Source organism: Watersipora subatra, chromosome 1 (assembly GCF_963576615.1).
Source record: "Watersipora subatra chromosome 1, tzWatSuba1.1, whole genome shotgun sequence".
Taxonomy (NCBI): domain Eukaryota; kingdom Metazoa; phylum Bryozoa; class Gymnolaemata; order Cheilostomatida; family Watersiporidae; genus Watersipora; species Watersipora subatra.
In genome coordinates, this window is record NC_088708.1 from 27,309,166 (window position 1) to 27,329,224 (window position 20,059).

Here is a 20,059-nt window from a genome sequence, read left to right on the forward strand (position 1 = left end):
CGTTTATACAGATTGCATTCTGCATCAAATCAGTAGAATTAGTATCAGAGATGGCCTAAAGCTTTAGTAATGTATTTTCTATTTATCTATTATTACAATTTATATACAACTTGCTATTAGCTACTAGCTATGACATTAATCAAATACAACGGGTCTTGGCTCAGTCCTCCTTTTCTTTCTGCTGATCCGTTCTTTTACCTCTAAACCACTTGATGGCTGCCAGAGTGGATGTGAATAGAGGAATTCCAATCGGGAGAAACAAGGGAATGTAGATTGCGAATCTAGGAACAAAACACAGTTAACATATCCAGTGCATTGAAAAACAGGGTACCAGAATGGTTAATGGCTATCCTTAACAATGGTTAAGATATGTAGTAATTGATGAGGGGCTACCGCAGTGATTACTAGCTAAGATTATGCAGATAACAATTACCGGTATTTACAAATTCACAGATAGTGAAGTACTTTAGTTACTGGATTATGACACAGCCTAGCATTATGTTGTTGTAACAATATCAGCCTTTTTCGGAGAAATGTAACAAATAATTTTTGCTGGGCTGCATCAACTAATTGGTTGTGACTCAGTGTCAGTTTTCAATATTGAGAGAAGCCATGATGCATGGGTTAGCACTCCGGACTGCCCAGCAACAGGTCTGTAGTTCAAACCCTGCTATGGGTGTCAGGTAGGGCATTCTTAAACCGCCCCTGTGCTCAGGGAGACAACCCTGGTAGGAAACCGTCTATCAAGAAAACATGTAGAAATATCTAAGCAATTAGAGAAAATTTTATTTTCTATAATGGCTTAATTTCTATAATGACATTTTATTTTCTATATAGTTCTATACAAGGTATTCGTTCTAATGAGCAGCCATAGTACATTGGTTAGCACACAGGATTGCCAAGCAATCACAGCGGTTCAACCCTCAGAATGCCAGGACAGACATGTCCCAAATTTATGCACCAATTTCAGGGCAATTTTGCGTTCATAAGTGGCTCTATCCCAGAGCAGTAACGATGTGTCAATTTATCAGTAATGATACAAGGTATCCATTTTTCAGCAACCAAAATTACCTAAAACCCAAAGAGTCACATCCAGTAGATGATTAGACTAGTTTAGGATACATACTTTTGATCTTCAGGAAAGTAGAGCAGCTCCAACAATGAGGGATCAAAGAATGCTTTCTCTAAAAAGCAACAATTAAAATGTTTGACGCTGTGCATGTCTCTCAGCAATGCGTGACTCCACTTGACCAGCACCATTGCTCTGAGAGTAAATTCAAAGGGAAATGTTTCAACCAAATGTAACGAGCCTGGTGAGCGTTTGGAAAGACCATGCGAGATACATGATATTCATGCTTGAAAAGGAGTTGCTCCACATGAGCTCTGTGAGGAAAGCGAGACACAACACTCTTTGGCTTCTGGTTTTCCTCGAGACTATAGCACTTGGAATATATTTTGCTATGATTATATTCAAGGTGGCTTTTTTGAGCAGAGACCGACTTTACCGACAGATATACTTACGACTTTTGGGAGGTCAGCGAGTATTCTATCGTTTTCGGCCACACATGGCCCCACGATGGGATTGTCCTTGGAGAGAGGTACTCACCCTTATTGTGATAGGCATTGTCATACATTTTCTCAGATTTCAAATGAGAGTTCTGCGACACATGCTGACAGTGACGAGCAACCGCATCGAAAAAACTTACAATGCGTACACAACAGAAATGATGCCATACAGAGATTTCTAGTAAGAATGTTACCTGCAGAAATCAGGGCTTCTTTGGAGGCAAGGAAAGCTTCATGAATAGCTCCTCGTGTGAGTAACCTGTGGCTCTGTTGAACTGCTGCCACTGAGTCCTTCACCTAAGGTTTATATAACGAGAGGTAGCCATAGCCATCCATGGCAATAAATACCAAGGTTTACACTTGAAGTTAAGGATTTAAAACGCCAGTAGAAATAGAGAAGCTAACCTGTTCACTGATGTTATCATTGATGATCATATTACGAATATTCTGCACAAGGTTGGAAAGAGAATAAAGTGCATGAGTAGTGGTGCCAATGTTTTCCACTGTTCGTTGCCTCAACCACTGGTCTATCTCCTGTCAGAATATAGAGTAAGGTAAAATACTCATCTAGTCTAAGTTATAATATCACAGAAACTGATCATACATTAATATAAGGAGACCAAATTAATCTATCTTTATTTATAGCTAAAGCAAACACAGATATGCAGTTATATAATGCAACATGCAATCGTACAATGCAATATTCAGAAATGCAAAATGTATCATACAGTTATATAATATATTTGTAATATAATTGTATATTGCGATATTGTATAGATTGCAATATACAACTATATAATGTAACTAGCTGTGCTACCCGGCGTAGCCCGGGTATTAAAAATCGGCTTATAAACAATGAGAGGTAGTGAGAGTTGCCTGCCACTTGCTATTAGCCTGACACGTTGCCAATGGATAATTTGAGTAATCTTACTAATACGAGTTACCGCTTCTCATGACGCTGCGTCGTAGCGAAAAACGGTAGCGTATTTGCTCCCATATAGTGACATATATCGCTTGGCAAATCTATCAAGCTCGTGTGACTGAATTGGTAAGGTGTCGGACTGGCCAACGAGAGGGTCCGAGATAATATCTTCTGCGGTACGTAATCTTTATATTAAGATTTTAATAGCTTTAGATGGACATATACAACAACGGACGAATACACAAACTTTGAGAAATAGCTATATAGAAGATATGCAGTTACAAAAAAGCCACCTATACACATATAAATCTCAGTGTTTGTTTGTCATTTTGTTGGTCTTTTTGTTTTCATTCCTGTGTCCAGGTATAGCGATTAATATCTAGCAATGAACAATCCGCTTTGCGGAGAATTTCAACTTGCGATATTCAAATCACAACTCTACAAACCAGCGAACCTAACCACTAAGCTAAGCCTTTTTTTATCATTTTAAATGCGCTTATCTTTAATAAGTATATTCTTATCGCGATCACACATGCTAAATATGCACTTTTTATTCTTAATTAATATAGTTATTTTTTTAAGAGCTTATCTTTTCACTATTACCAACTTTTTCAATTTTCAATTATGCCGTTTCAATTTCAAATGTGCCGTTACACTCATATTTCCGGTTTCGTTAAATCTGTAAGTAAAAGTTAAATACTTTTCATGTGAACAATTGTATTATCTGAAGTAGGAATTGCCTTCACATACTCTCTCTGTTTGGTCAGACAGTATCAGAAAAAGACAGTCTGATATCTCATTTTTATGTTTGTACCAGTATCAAGAGGCACCAGTATCATCCATCAAAACTTTGAATACAATGAGTTTTTGCTGCAACAGCAAACTTTTTGTGCACATAATTCCATGTACTCATTGTTTATTTTTTCTCTTAATTTATTTAAACTGAACATTTTTCTCATGATATGAAGTTTAAAAGTTAGAATGGTAAATGTTGAATATATTAAATGAACATAAGTTTTCTGCGCAAAGACTTTTTTATTACTCAGGCAACGCCGGGCATTCAATTAGTACAATTATAAGACGCAATATACAAATACGCAGTTGTAATAATATACGCATTATTCAGTTATATAATGTAACAAGCAGCTATATAATACAATACACAGTTATATAATACAATATGGAGTTATATAATGCAATATGCAGTTATATAATGTAACATGGAGTTATATAATGCAATATGGAATTATATAATGTAACATGGAGTTATATAATGCAATATGGAGTTATATAATACAATCTGGAGTTATATAATACAATGTGCAGTTATATAGTGCAACATAGAGTTATATAATACAATATGCAGTTATATAATACAATATGCTTTCTCATATAATACAATATTAAGTTATTAATGCAGTATGCAGTTATATAATACAATAAAAAATTATACAATGTAACATGGAGTTATATAATACAATATGCAGTTATATAGTGCAACATAGAGTTATATAATACAATATGCAGTTATATAATACAATATGCTTTCTCATACCATGCAATATAAAGTTATATCATGCAGTATGCAGTTATATAATACAATATAAAGTTATATAATGTAACATGGAGTTATATAATACAATATGAAGTTATATAATACAATAAGAAGTTATATAATACAATATGAAGCTATATAATACAATATGAAATTATATAATACAATATGAAGTTAGATAACACAATTATATAATACAGTATGCAGTTATTTCAGATTACTGGTTCACAATGTTAGCAGTAAAGCTTCAGGTCTAATAAACTAACACTAACCCAATGAGAAAAAGAATCTGTCCGTACGGTTGGCTGCTGCAGAATTTTACTTTCCTGCAATAAACACATAGCATATCATAGAAATACTCAACTACAGATATTTTACTAAAACCATACAATCCATAGTTATTCACCACTTCTGATAGCGCCACCATATTATAACTCACACTGATTGGAGCAATGCCAAGCAGAGAACGAAGTTGTGGAATAAGCTCACTAAACACTTGTTCCATGTCAACCTGATGCACTACAGGGTATGAGTCTGCAGTCGTGTTGACGTTGTAGATGTAAAAGCCACCCCAACGTGGTACCAGAAATGAATTGGCTAGCACCTTCTTTCCTGTAACCAGATATAAGAAAGGTGTAAAAAGAACATTGTTCCAAAGCAGCTGAGTAAATCAGGTATACTGAAGAGTCAGAGATAAGCAACAATGTACTTTAAAAATGACCAAAGCAAAGATTAGAGTAAAAATTTCTAAATAGTCACAAAGTTTCAATTTGTAGAAGACGGTTGGGTGCAAGTGAATCTTAGTGCATCTAGTCATGAGGAGAATTTTACATGAACTGAGCTTTAGGCTAACTCAGTTTCAAAGCTATATTGATGGTAATCTGCTTTGTGATAGCCAAAATAGTTTGTTTACTGTCTTGAAAAAGCTATGACCTCTGTACCACGAAATTTCCTCAGGGAGCTAATAATACGAACTGTACAGTGAATTGCTCCTGAACCACTCTAATCTTGATTTACTATAACAGATTGTATGCAAAAGCGGTTGTACTGTTTGAAAACTTTGTACTGCGTTACCAAAGCACAAAAATGTAACCACAATTTTAACACCATTATATACAAATATCGTATTTGTCAAAAGAACAGTACAAAGGTTTTTGCTGTAAGAATATTTTAAAATTTACAGAAATCTAAATTCTATAGTACTCTATAATACCCCTTGTTCTAGACTTTAGAGATTTCAGAAGTGTTTAGAGTAAATAGTAAGCTAACCTTGTTCATCATGCAGATGTAATGGGTATTGTTCTCTTGTTGGAACATATACTATGAAGTTCAGGGCTGGATTTGTATCGACAAATGAACCTGAAAAAAAGAAAATGACAGTGAAGTTGGCACAATGCCATATGAACAGATCATTATAAAGCATAGCAAGAGCTAATTAAAAAGACGAGATACCTAGCCTGGCTTCCACAGGATTGATAAGATGAGGCATATCTTTTGGAGTCATATAGTAGTAACCCTTATTTTCCTCTTTCTTTGGCTGTATTGGTAATACTTCATAATATAGAACCTAAAATGAAGGCATCGACAAACTGAACCAGCCAAAGTTGTTCATCTCTATAGAGTCCAGGAAATATACAGAAGTATTGATCAGTTGTTACTCGTACTATTCATTCTAGCAACTAGATGATCATGAGGGACTATTTTCATATATGGAGGATTAAAAGGAAACCGATGCTATTCAGCACTGATAAGTACGTATTTGCAATGCTACAACATGGGTGATAACTACACAGTTATACAATGGCACTGGTGAAATCATCTTCATGACAGAATAACAATATCTTTCATAACTACACAACAGTATAACATATCCATGCAGCAAAGCTAATGGCATAACAAAACTGCATAAACATCAACTAAAGAAAATGGCAGACGAAATTTGCGCTGAGTCTAATACCATGGGAGAGGTGCTTACCTGTGATTTGACCTTGATATCCACATAGTCTGAGAGGGCAGTCTGCAGATCATAGAGGTACTCTGAAATTTTTTAGCAATCTAGTAGTGTAAGTAAAAGTAGATAATGGCGAAAGATTCATAATAAGCGGAATAAAGCATGTTTTATTAAAGTAAAAAAAACACACTGTAGCTTACACCTCATCTATACCATATGAGTAGTGTGTTACCTGACACTGTAGCATGCTATGATTAGTGTGTTACTTGACACTGCAGTATACTATGAGTAGTGTGTTACCTGGCACTGCAGTAGACATATCCCAACTGGCGAGCACTTGATCAGGTTGAGAGACGAGCAGAGAGAAGACAACTGTGTATGTAGGGTCGAATTTAAGCGACCTTAGAAGCTCCTTGTCATTCTAGGAAAACAAACACAAAGGCTTTCTAAAATCAATTTAAAAAAACTATGATGTAATAATAAAACATGGGAATATATTATGCTTATATTAGTACATGGACATTGTAACTAGAGGTCTTACCTTACATAACACAGAAATTTAAAAAACCTCTGCTTTATGTAAAAAGAGCAGGATGCTGAAATTTAGATATCAATGTTTTGCATTGGTCATATACAACATTTCATCATCATATTATGTAATATTTATATGCGTGAAGTTGTGCTTTCTACATGAGATAAACATGATCTAGTAGGCCCTACTGCTCACACATAACTTTGATCTCAGAACATGACTCAGCATTCAAAAGTGAAAAGGTTTTTTCCTTATTAAAACTAACCTACTATATACTGGGTACAGCTGTTGCCTACTATATACTGTGTACAGCTGTTGCCTACTATATACTGGGTACAGCTGTTGCCTACTATATACTGTGTACAGCTGTTGCCTACTATATACTGGGTACAGCTATTGCTTACTATATACTGTGTACAGCTGTTGCCTACTATATACTGTGTACAGCTGTTGCCTACTATATACTGTGTACAGCTGTTGCCTACTATATACTGGGTACAGCTGTTGCCTACTATATACTGGGTACAGCTGTTGCCTACTACAGTAATACTTCAACTTACGAGTGCTCCAACGTACGAGAAACTTGAGATACGAGCCAGCTTTCAAGCAAGTTTTAGCACTAACATACGAGCCATGTTTGAGATACGAGCACTTGAGTCAGTTGCCAAGTATGCCGGAGGTGTTTTATGAGAACAGCATCACTCTGTATTTTTCAACTGCTCAGGTTATACTGTTGTACCGTGCTTTTTGTGCACGATTTTCTGTGCAGAATTATGTGAATTAAAAGTACTGTGCGTAGACCGAAGGTTTGCCAGTAAAATGAAATATAATACAAAGAAAAAGCAAATGATAACAGTCGATATTAAACAGAAAAATATGCGAAATGTGTATGCGTAATTCAGCTAGCTCGGCAATATGACAGAAATACATTCATAATTATCAAACAGAAGGATTATATTCAGGGCATTTAGTTCGCAAAAGGGCTAACCATAGTTTCTAAACGGTGCAGCGATCTTCACGACTGCTGATGGCATTGGACAAACAATTGGCCGGTGACAGCGTAACTGAAACGATGCTATGTGAAAAGGCCGGCGCTATCTATCCAAACTGTTTAATAGACATTCGGACAAGTTGGCTAGTGGTCGTGCGTTAACCATTTGTGACGACACCTGTGTTCGTCCTAATCGCAACATGTTGCAAGGGCGACAAAGGCAAACGTCCTTAGATAGGTTTATCTTAAAACGGCCGGCTAGTCGTGAAAGCGAAAAAAAAGGAAAAATTTCTCGACAACCAGCGAGAAATTTCAAACTATGAACGCCGAAGAAATTTTAATTACGTTTAATTGAAAATGAAAGTTTGCTTTTAGGTTTGCTTCTGAGTTTGTCTTTTAACACTTTGATAAAATCCAAATTTATCAAGGACAACTGTTGTAACGAAGGATAACTTATATCTCCTTCCCTGGCAAATGCGAGTGTTAACTGCTATTGTATGTATTTACTTTTACATTTTAATTAATCACATTTCCTTGCATTATTTATTTGTTGCTTTTTGAAAGCATTTAGTACGTAAGGACAATAGCCAACATGTTCTTTCTGTTACAACATCTTGTTTTGAGTGTTCTATTTGCTTTTTTAGAGTATGGAAACCAATCAATATATATTTAATTGTTCTATATATAAATGAATTGCACCAACATGAGAGTAAATTGACATACGAGCTCAGTCTCGGAACGCATTAAGCTCGTAAGTTGAAGTATGACTGTATATACTGTGTACAGCTGTTGCCTACTATATACTGTGTACAGCTGTTGCCTACTATATACTGTGTACAGCTGTTGCCTACTATATACAGTGTATAGCTGTTGAAACCACAGAGCTGACTGTAGTTGATAAGATTGTATGTTTTCTGTACTGATTATTTGTGGATTGATTTTTTAAATTTTAACTCACCATTAATTAATTCTCAATTTAATTTTAAAATAATTTTCACAAGTTTATTTGCTACCATTAATAGATTTGTTACAATAGAAATCGACCACTTTACAGCCTTAATGATACCCATATAACCAGCACAATGCTATGTTTACAAAAGAAATTACGTTTTACCTACTTAGAAATACAAAAACAATAAAATTGTCAAACTTCTGAAATAAAGTCTGCTACAAACTATTAGCTTTTAAAATTAAAGCTTTGGGTTGCTGACCCAAGTTTTAATGCCACAAAATGACACAGCAATATCATCATACAAATGGCAACCCGAGAAAGGCAACTCCCAAGTTAGATAACAAAGGCATTTTTTTCATATGTTATCAAGTTCTCCGGTCACTGCTGCTTCAAATTGGAAATTTTTTGTTGCGCATTTCTTAGTTTATTTACCCGCTGTATGTCTCTGGTGAAGTTAAAATACAATGACATGGACTCACTATTGGCTCCCCGTGAACTACTTGGAAGGAACGGGATAGTGCAGCTGGCCGGAAAAGCTCTTCACACACAGCCTCAGCTTGTGGTATAACATCTGTCAGCTGTGAGGGATCTGTGACAACCACAAGTTAAATTCACAACGGCATTTAACAAAAACTTTTCTGACACACACAAATATTGAGCCCTCAAAAATTTTTATTCTAAGCCTGGGCACCTAGTTTCCCACTGCCATGTCATTTGATTTTATCGCACCGATTATTCAAGATATACTGTTATGAAAAATATATTGTGACATCAGCAGCAAACTGTAAGGAGAAGAACACAATTCCATGACTGGTTGAACACAAAGCGCATGCTGTCACTTATCACATACTGTAGCATTCAAATGTGTCTAAAAACCAACAATGCAAGTAGTGCTTCAGCAGCTGCTAGTGCTTGAGTGGCGAATGTAAACAGTAGACCTTTAGTAATATGAGTGAGAGGTACAAGAGTACACAGTATAGCAGTATGAGTGGGGAGTGTAAATAATACTGCCATAATAGCATGAATGAGAAAACTTTGTTTGATGAAAGAGGAAAGAGAGTTTGAGGAAAGGTACAAACAAGCAGTAAAACTGTAGTTGTACAAATGAGCGGTGTAAACTGCGCCTTTGCAGCAGCATGAGTGGAAGGTACAAACAGTGTGTTATGGATGCGATAGATTTGATTTGCGACCCAACTCATTTGGGTCCTATAATGCGACGAAGCCACTTCAAAAGCAAGACTTCATCCCTTCACACAGCTTAAGTTGTAAGCATTTCAGCATCAAACATTTCAGTTACATCAATTGACTTTATTTGACTTCAATTGACTTGGTTTTATACCATTGCTCTTGAAGAAATGCTTTCTTCAGAGAGATCTGCTTTATTTTGTTTCCTTACCAAGGAATATGTTGTTTATAATGCTAAGGCAAAGTGTTAGCATCATCTTATTTAAGGCAATTTATTTTCATGCCATTGTGTCAAAATTGTAAGTGATTACATTATTGCATACTGGTTACGAATCTGACATTTTGGATGTGACATTTTAGATGTGATCAAAATCTCTGATAGTGTTATGAAATTAATTATGTATAACAATTGAAGGTAAACGTGTATGTTCAAAAGTAAGCAATGGAGTTGAGATTTTATAATATGTTAGCAATTATAAGTGAATAAGTGCATGTATAAATGCAGTGCTAGAATAGTTCATATCAGTATGATTGGTAATTTTTTTCAAAGAAGTCAATGTTATCGATGTGACAACATCAGTATATTGATAGTATGTCCCAATTTTTTAAATATTCACATGAATAGGCCTTTTTAACTTTAGCTTCATTGTTTAATTTGAAGAAGCAGCAGGAGTTCCCACTGAGATAGCATGGCCCTGTGAGGTTCATCATCTATTACCACGTTCATAAGTACATGTAAGATTTCTGATGACTAGGATATCAATGACATCCTGTATTCCTTCTTTGCCACTACCTTTCAAATCTCCAATCGACCAGTTCTCATTGTAATCAACAACTCTGATGTTAACAATGATAGAAATTTTTTCTTCTACACCTTTTGGAAGAGTGGTTGACAAGCACGTTAACAATTCAGAAACAGCTGTCAATGAATTAGCAGGGGGTCATTAGTGTACTTGGTGAGTCAGCAACAAGCATGATTCTCAGCATCTCAAGCTGCCCATTCAAAACACTCTTTCATCTATGGCAGTTCTATCAGTATTTCTCGTCATTCTATAATTATTCCATGATTTGCGGAACTCTGTTCAGCGACAGGTATTTTTTTTCATAGGTTCAGAGTGCTGGACAGGTAAGCTATTACAGACACTTTCTTTATTGGTAAACTTGGCAATGTTCTCTGAACTCTTTCGCTTGCTTCTCTTAGATTATGTAACCTGACACTGACGGAAAATTTGCTGCTTCTAAGAGTGCCTTGGTTTTTGCACTTGGATTACTCTTCCAGTCTTTTGCCATTTTCCACTTCTTTGCTTTATTTTCCTTAGAGCTTGTTCTAAAAGATTCAAACATACTTTATGAATTATTGGATTGACAAGCCTTCCTATTACTGTATCACTGTGTGATAAATTAACAAAGAAATTAAGCATCCCTTCTCACATTGCTTATCTCTTATAAGTACAATTCAAACATTTAGAAATAAGGAGATGAAGTTTATTAGCAAGTGAAGCTTACCTTTTCTGTTTCTCTCTATTAGCTTTGTTCCTCAGTGCATCATTGGTTGCTGCTTCATATCTAGTTGTCTCTCGTTTTAATTTCTGTCTGACTTGTTGACACCCATGACTGCTCTTAGCCATGCTGCTTTGCTGGTTTACAATGTTCAACTGAGAGAGTATGCTTTTTGTTATTTTGACAAAAATGTTGCTTTATGTTTTACCTTACGCCATGGCGAGATGTCCTCATTTAACCTAACAATGCTATCAATAGAATACAATACAGTACGCGTCAAGTATATCCATACTGACTAAATGCCAGCTGTGTGTTCACTCTTGTGAATTTTTTAAAAACTTATTTTAGACTGGTGGCTTTGACTTTTCCTAAGAGTGATTAGAGCTGCCAAAAATAACCTAAATATTTCTTCAATGAGCCAAAAATAGCATTAATTTGCTGATCTTGTAACACACGCATACTGGCCACATACATAGCAAAATATAGACAAGCAATAAAACAGTGTTTAAAACAGTAATTTTTATTCACGAGTAGGTGACATGCAGTGGGCGTGCCCTGCCCATAATATTCAGCTCTTATGACTTCAAAACCTTAAACAACTTCAGTGGGAATAAAAACCAGCTCTAATTTTTGCTTGAGCTGGTAGAAAATATGATCAATGTTAAGAAATTCATTGAAAAAATCTTGGACTGAATCTATATTTAAAATGACGTCGGTGATTGGCTAATATATGTAACAGAAATTTTGTAAAAGTAAAAATTTAAATCTTAACTATTTTGTGATGGAAAAAACAAAAAGTGTCAGTCGGCTGAATTCTTTTATTAATTCAATATCGGTTTGATATCAAAGTGTAATCCAAATTAACCAATGTTTTGATGCAAGTGGGAGATACGAAGAGCGCTGCTGGAGTATTATGAGTGGAAGATAAAAACTACTCCTGGTGTAGCACGTGCTGATGATCCAAGCAGATTCATGACATGCTGTGGAACACATGGGACCCTCTTCGTAAGAATGTAACAAATGTCAAGGAATCGGTAGACTGGCGCTAGCTTACAACTCAAACATTATTATTCCAGCTCTAGTCAGTCATGAACAGCGATTAGCTGAATGGCTGCCAACAATCTGACTTACCCGAAGGAAGTGCAAGAAATATTTGTCGTCGGTTGTTGATGTAAGGAAGAGTGACCTTGGCCTTGAGACGTCTCACGAGGTAGAATACATACTTTTCCCCAGAATCACCAGGAAATGAATCCAATTCTGAACAAAAAAGAGGAAACTTGACCGAATATTTTCAGTAAACTGATAATATACAGAGGATCTTGAGATTGCAAAGCAAACCAACCTTCTGATGTCAGTGCATTCAGTTGCTGCAGCTCCTGTTGCAGCGCTAGCCGAACAGTTCCTTGGTATTTCACAGAAACAAATCCTTTGACATTGTTCATTCCTGCAATATATATCAAGAAAGGCATTGCGACCTTCTACCCATTTTGATCAACCTGAGCCATGAGCCTAATTTATCTGTTGGCTATCACCCGTAATGCTGTTCCTGACCACAGACTTATAGATAGCTGATGTTCTGTAAATTAACTTTCTAAATTAACTGAGACTCACGAGCAAAAGTCTCTTGAAGCACTTCACCAAATCTTGCAGCAGCAATAGGATCCACTTCCTCTGATCCAATCACAAACTCCAAATCGATTCGTAGGTTCGGCTATATAAGTATCAAGAGAACACTGAGAACAACTGAACTTGTAAACAAACAGCGTGCAAAAAATTATGTTTTATAGAGGAAAACATCTATGTTCACAGAACCCATATTTGAATTCGCTTACAAATCACAGAGTTTACAAATCACAAAGCCCCACCGCTATACTAGTATTCTTGTTGCACTCAAAATAGTATCATGAATTATAACCCTGAAAAACACCCAAAAACTTGGATAAAAAACAATAAGCACAATAATGTAATACATGTTGTGAAAACTGATTTCTTAGTATAAAATAAATACCCAAAGATGACAAAATATATTACTACTTACAATAGCGTTGAAGGCTTGCTGTATTTCGCTGTATGGTAAGTCAGCTCTGTATACTGTTGTGGTCCGCCACCAAATGGGCACACCAACAAAAACAAAGAATAATCCAAAGACCACAGAAGCTGTGTGACTGAACCATCTCTCTGTAAAAGTTATTATGCTATATTGGTAAACTTTTGTAGAGACCTAAATTACATTTTTCATCGGTTGAAATGTATTTTCTGTTTAATAATACGAACCATAATTACTACCATATACGGCCTACTCTATACAGAAAAGGCAAACTTTTTTAAAACTACATTCACTCATGTTTGTTAGTACTTACATCAAATCAAAAATTATCAAAGGCAAAACTTGAAATAATTAGTGCATATACATGTGTTAAGAATTTTTCTGCCGAATGACTAATTGCAACGAGAGTCTATTTCAGTAAAGTCTACTAAAACAGCAGTGGCATCCACAAGACACAAAAATTGGTAAAAGTATTCCACTCTATTGAATTGTCCAAGGTGATCAGTGCCCGCAAGCTATTCAGAATAAACTGACTATTATCAGGTCTTTTAGTTGCAAGAAGGGCAAATACTATCTAGTACAACACAAAACTGCAATTGCTGCCTTAGTAAGAACAGCCAGAAATTCTCTCCTTCAAATTGTTTTAACATATATGTACAAACTCTCTTTTTACTGTTTAACCTAGTAGCAATAATTAACTACCAATTGATTATTATATGTAACTAGCTCAATAATCTATACCGATTAATACTAAAGCTATGGAGTCTGCTTCTGTCAGGCAAGACATGTTTGTATTATAAAATGGTAATAGTCAGCAATGCTTGAAACTGATAAATTTTTAACATGCTTCAATTTTGTGCGATGAAAAATGTAGAATATCCTAATTTTAGACGATTTTAACACATGAAACCTGTTCAACTTGTAAAGTTACTCTAAATCGATTTATAAAAATTGCTTCAGAAATTCTCTCCTTCAAATTATTGTAATATATATGTACAAACTTTTCAGCACATGATACATAGTCAAAGGTAATATTTGACACTAACATGCCCAAATTAATTTCTAACAAGCAAAAGCTACATGACATCTTTGTAGCTTTTAGTTATAATTATACTAACACACATACCAGAAAAAGTGTTGCGCATTCTATATATATATTTAAAGATATATAGAATGCGCAACACTAAAAGATATATATATATAATATATATCTTTTAGGATTTACTTCATGTTGCTTTCTATTTCAACTCCCTATCTACGCCACTTGTTTATCAATAATGAGTGATAATAAAAAGGTTATCTGGCAATTTATGTTCATATATCGGTGACAAAAATTACATTTTCAGGTTTCATAACAAAAAGTCCATTTTTAAATGCAGGCGTATAAAAATTTTGAGTATAATATAATCTATAATGATAAAGTAATTCTAAATCTTAAGTCGAGTAATAATCCTAAAAAACTGATAGAATACATTAGAAAAAATTCTGATTAAGGTCGAAAAAGAACTGTCGATTGGATAAATTGATTAACTAATACTAGCTTCTTTCGCTTGCTGTGGTTGCACGCTAAAGGATCACATTATATCATCACATTACGACTTTGTTTCCTCAGCTGTTATTACAGTATATTAAACATATTAATATGTCTTAGAGAACAGTTGTCATTGAGAGTCAGTCTTATTCTCCCTGATAAGGAGTGCTGAACACTATTCTGTAGCAAGTAGCTTATAATGGAATGCAATTACTCATGTGGCTGGAACAATGTTACACCTGATAAGGTTTATAAAAGCCTGTAGGAATTTTACAGAAGAAGACTGCTGTGAGGTGTTGTCACTATAAAGGGTAATAAGGTTTGGGATGATCCATGTCGCATAGCAATTGGATGTAGTGTGTAGATAGGTGTCAACATTGTAGATGCCTTTCGATTAAAAACATCAATAATGGTGTGCAAATAATGTTGTCAAATTAAATGACACGGCAAATGGCATCAATATGTTTGCAAGGTAACAACTGAGAGATGTGACAATAATGACTGACTCAGCAACCGTATTTAATATCCCCCACCTTGATTTAGTAAATATGATTAACAAGTGATAGTTATACAATGGTGTAAATCACAGCAGATGTACTCGGTATAATGCTACTTCCAGTAGTTTTGAAATTACGGTTGCAGCCGATTTAAAAACGGCTCAGCATCAAACATGATCATGCAAACCGTCAATAGTCTATGTGGCTTGCACAAGGGTTTTTGGGAGATACTCGGACAAGTAACAGATTTTTGTGATCAGTTAAATTAGTCGCCAACTGATCACAAAAATCAGTTGTGGCTACTAATCAATTAGTGACTACTACTGTTTGAGAGACAAAGAAAGCTACTGCCTAAGTTGTTTAGCACAGCAGTAAATATATACAAGACGATGAAGCACGAGGCATTAAACTGTGCTGAAGGTAACAAAAGGAACAACAGACGATAACAGTAAGCTTAAACTATGAGCTTCGGTGAGCTTCAAAGGTTGACCACATGCATAACATTAAGCCTGTTGCACTAGCTCTACCCTGGCCTGCCGAGTCAATGTTAGTGACCCCCTTATGGCTAGCAGATTGATTTGGATCCTTTTGTCGGTTATATTATCATATTATGTCTTTGTGTACTCATATGTTTTAAAAATACATAAGCGTGTCTTATAGAGCAGTTGTCATAGATGTTCAGCGCAAAAACAATCTAAACAAAAACTGATGGGATCTACGACTAACAATGTTGACCAACTGCTATTCTCTGGCCTTCCTGCTACTAAACTCTTTTGGCATCCACAAGTATTAACCTGCAGTTGTACTCGAGCACTTACACTGCTAAAATATTTCGGCATATTTAAGGAATGCTGCATTCGTGTATAGGCTACTGTGTCTTCATTGTCAGCAATACGACAAAGAAGTTGCTGCGCAGCACTAAGCTGCTACAATAGCACACCAACCTCCCCTTTGCCACCAGCCTTCACCACCACGGCAATACACGCCCACAGCAGAATGCTGTCACAAATCTTACGGCAGTCCCTACTGCCAACCCGTAAGCAAAACAAACCAGCAGCCTCGCTGCTGCCCGATGGACTCTCAAGTCCGATCTCCACGGCGCAGATTGCTTGTTAGTAGAATTACAGCAATACACGCAATCAGCTTACTTGCTCTCCCACTGAAGCTTCTCTCAAGCAACTGATTAACGCCTGTTTATATAGCGAGACCTGTTAGTCCCTCGGCCTGTGAAAAGCTGACTTTTCTCAGGAAAAGCAAACTTACAGAGCAAAGCAAAGTTCACAGGAAAGTTAGGGACTTTCTATGAAAGCAATGATATACAGACCCCTGTATATCATTGCCCTGGGGGCTGTATATTGTTAAATAACGTGCAGGTACATACCTTGATACGACACTATAGAATAAGCCGATCCGTGAGTTGCCGTAAAGCTTATATGTCATAGCATCGAGAAGCCAATCAAGCTGTTTATCTGATAGCTTTAATACCATGGCAAAAGCATCACTTACCTTGACTTGTTTCACCATTGCCTTAGACATCATTAGGCTACATAATACCTCAAAACACGATTACACACCATGCCCCCTCTCCTAGGAAAAAGCCACCTCAGAAGATCCTAATTTCATATATTGTTATTTCCAATCAAGTTACAAACTTCCAAGATCAAAACTACAATTTTCCTTTTACCCCAAATACTCTATCATCTCCTTCGCTTCCCAAGGACTCTTCCTCTGCAGCTAGGTCAAGGGTCTTGGACTCCTCTTGACCAGTGCAGGCATCTGCCGTACTGACAGGCTTGCTGCTTTTATAAACCCTGGGGTCTCAAAAGACTCCTCCAGGGAGCTTTTAGCAACGCCTACAGTTTCCACCCTGGCCTTCTCCGCACTCAAGCTTTCCTCCCTGGAATCGCCCTCCAGGCTTGGATTACAAGAGCCAGGTCCAGCAGCCTTCTCTGCTTAAGCATGGGCGCCGGCAGAAACGCTGTCCACCGCGGGCCTAGCCTTCGCAAATCTAGCGGGCAAACGGGCTTTCACCTTGGCCATTTCAGCTAAGACGCCTTGGAGGGCGACAGAGCTCTCATACTCCTCACTCAATTCCATTTCCTCCTTCTCTAACTCCCTAATCTGCTCCTCAAACCTGCGCTGTAACCTCTCTCTCCTTAACCTAATATTTTTCCTTTTCTCCTCAAATTTATTCTCATCCAAAAAGCTGTCGCTTTCTATTTCGTCTAAAAACTCATTCACTTTGTTCAATATAGAGGCTTTCTGTACTTTGCCACTGTTCTTTATTACACCGGCATAACTAGCACCAGATCGAGAAATTGATTCACTAGCTGACATTATGTCTAATTCTCTTTCAGCTTGATCCTTAAGACCAGACACCATTGGTTTGGGTGTTAATAAACGCTTAGGTTCCATATTTTCCTTCAAGTTCATTTTAAAACCATGAAAAACGTCAGGAAACTCCTTTTGGTCAAAATCATCTTTGCACATACTATTAATGTCAAGCAATTTTAGCTGATGTAACTCATGTAATCCTAAAAGATTTTTTCTAGAACCTGTTAAAACATACACGGAAGTGTCGACTGACCTAAGAGTGCTTCTGATTTCAACTTTACAAATTCCAGCTACAGATAGAGAAGATTCATCTGCGCTATATATACTACGTTCAGGTTTACTCAAACTCAGACCAAGCATTTTACTAGTCTCTTCTGTTACCGTAGAAACTTCTGCTCCTGTATCGAGTGTAAACTCAACATTTTTCCCATTTACTTTTAAAACTTGTTTAATGTCACTACTACATAGCCCATCTTTATTGCTTTTGGTGAATCTCACTCTATGTGGACTTTTTCTAAAACTCCTACTTTGTCTACTAGACTTGTACCTATCCCCTGATGGGCTTCTACTCCTACCACTGCTGCTATATCTCTTACAATCGCGTCTAGACTCTCGTCTTTCAATACACTTGTTGCGAGGACAATCCTTAGAAATGTGACCTCTCTTTGAACAAACATAGCACCTAGCACTCGAGCAATCCCTAACATGATGTCCTTCCCTGTTACAAGCAAAGCAAATAATACTTCTAGCAGGGGAATTATATCGTCTAGGTGATGACCTTTTATAACTTTGCCTACCTCTCCACCCAGGTGAAAAGGTGTCAGATCTAGCACTACCTGAACTATCTCTTCTAGACAGCTTAAAATTAGGATGCTTACTACGAGATTGCCCGCTTCTCCTAGAAACTCGGCAAACAGGCGCAACAGGACTACTGTCACTAGATTCACTGTCTACTCTTATCCTGTCAACTTCTACCTTGATATCTCTCTTAGCACCGCTGATAATAGATTCTGATTCCCTAGCTAAATGACTAGCTTTCAATCTATTAGATAACTGCTCCCAAGTTAAGTCAGTCTCTTGCATTAGCCCTTTTCTGGTACCGGAATCACGCAAACCATTCACTGCTAAAGCTACACAAAAGCGCTGCCTTAAATCATCATTACCATCACCGAAATCCATATCTCTACTCAACTTTTCCACTCTCACCAAGTATTCTCTCTCTTCTTCCCCTAAAGCCTGTGAGACAGTAACAAACTTCATCGTTCTCACAAACACACTCTCCTCCCTCTCATAATGACCTCTCAAAAGATTTAAAGCCGTTTGATAAGCATCAGCTGCTTGGCTCGCAATATCAAACCCTAAGCTTCTCAGTAACTCCATTCCTCTGCTACCGATAGCGCCTAGTAAAACTAACAGTTTAGTCCTCCCCGCAAAGAGTGGGACCCCACCTTCAGTATTATCCATACGGAACGAAGTAAGCTCACACGCAACCTCAAACTCAGTAAGCCAAGACTTAAAAGAACTAGAGACGTTTCCATTATCTAGCCTCAACTTAGGGAAAACACCAACATCTAGCTGTCTAGCAGCCATAATCGCACACAACTATGACAACACTTTTGACACACCTAACAATTAACACCTCAAGGAATCACTATAGCACTACTACGATAATGCTACTCCACTACCTATACAACGTGGCAACCCAAATCTATAAATAACAATCACCTACCCGAACAACGCTACGACACAATAGCGTTACTAATTAATATTACCAACCCTCAACGATATATTAGAACAACACAGTATAATAACACCCCTCAATTAATTAATGTAACAACACAGTATCCTGCCTACGACGCCATGTTAAATAACGTGCAGGTACATACCTTGATACGACACTATAGAATAAGCCGATCCGTGAGTTGCCGTAAAGCTTATATGTCATAGCATCGAGAAGCCAATCAAGCTGTTTATCTGATAGCTTTAATACCATGGCAAAAGCATCACTTACCTTGACTTGTTTCACCATTGCCTTAGACATCATTAGGCTACATAATACCTCAAAACACGATTACACACCATATATCATTGATGAAAGGCAGGGCTTTTTATGAAGGCCAGCCTTGGCTCTCCAGAAAAGCCAGCCCCGTATTACCAGCTAATCACTAGGAAGCCTAAAATATTTACATAATATTCCACATTCATTTTAGTCATAGAAAATTATTTTGACTCTATAATTTAAAGAGTAGGCTATTATTCACGAGTTATATACATATAAAGATGTAAACCTTTTTCGTATCGAATGTCATCGTCACAAAGAGTTTTTTCTTCCACAGCGTTGGCCATAGATGTTAGTTAAACTACCGGTAGATAGCAATGTATTATAGCGTTTCTATATTATTATGAAGAGCGTAAAAACAATTTTTCTATTAAACGATATTATAGCACGAAAACCTATAAACATTCGGGTATAGTTGGACAGCACACGTATTTTGT

General features: G+C 36.7%; 1 protein-coding gene across 1 annotated transcript; it reads right to left on the reverse strand.

Annotated features, from left to right (window-relative positions):
• Window positions 1–144: 144 nt before the first annotated feature.
• Window positions 145–20,000, reverse strand: LOC137385274 (GPI transamidase component PIG-S-like). The gene is made up of 16 exons (XM_068071713.1): window positions 19,852–20,000; window positions 13,193–13,332; window positions 12,766–12,865; window positions 12,497–12,598; window positions 12,274–12,411; window positions 8,949–9,040; window positions 6,295–6,415; window positions 6,019–6,080; window positions 5,496–5,610; window positions 5,313–5,402; window positions 4,483–4,655; window positions 4,316–4,369; window positions 1,972–2,100; window positions 1,761–1,863; window positions 1,127–1,184; window positions 145–281 (listed from the first exon to the last, which is right to left on the reverse strand). Exons 1-16 carry the CDS (start codon window positions 19,907–19,909, stop codon window positions 161–163), a joined length of 1,656 nt encoding a protein of 551 aa, XP_067927814.1. The 5' UTR covers window positions 19,910–20,000; the 3' UTR covers window positions 145–160.
• Window positions 20,001–20,059: the final 59 nt, after the last annotated feature.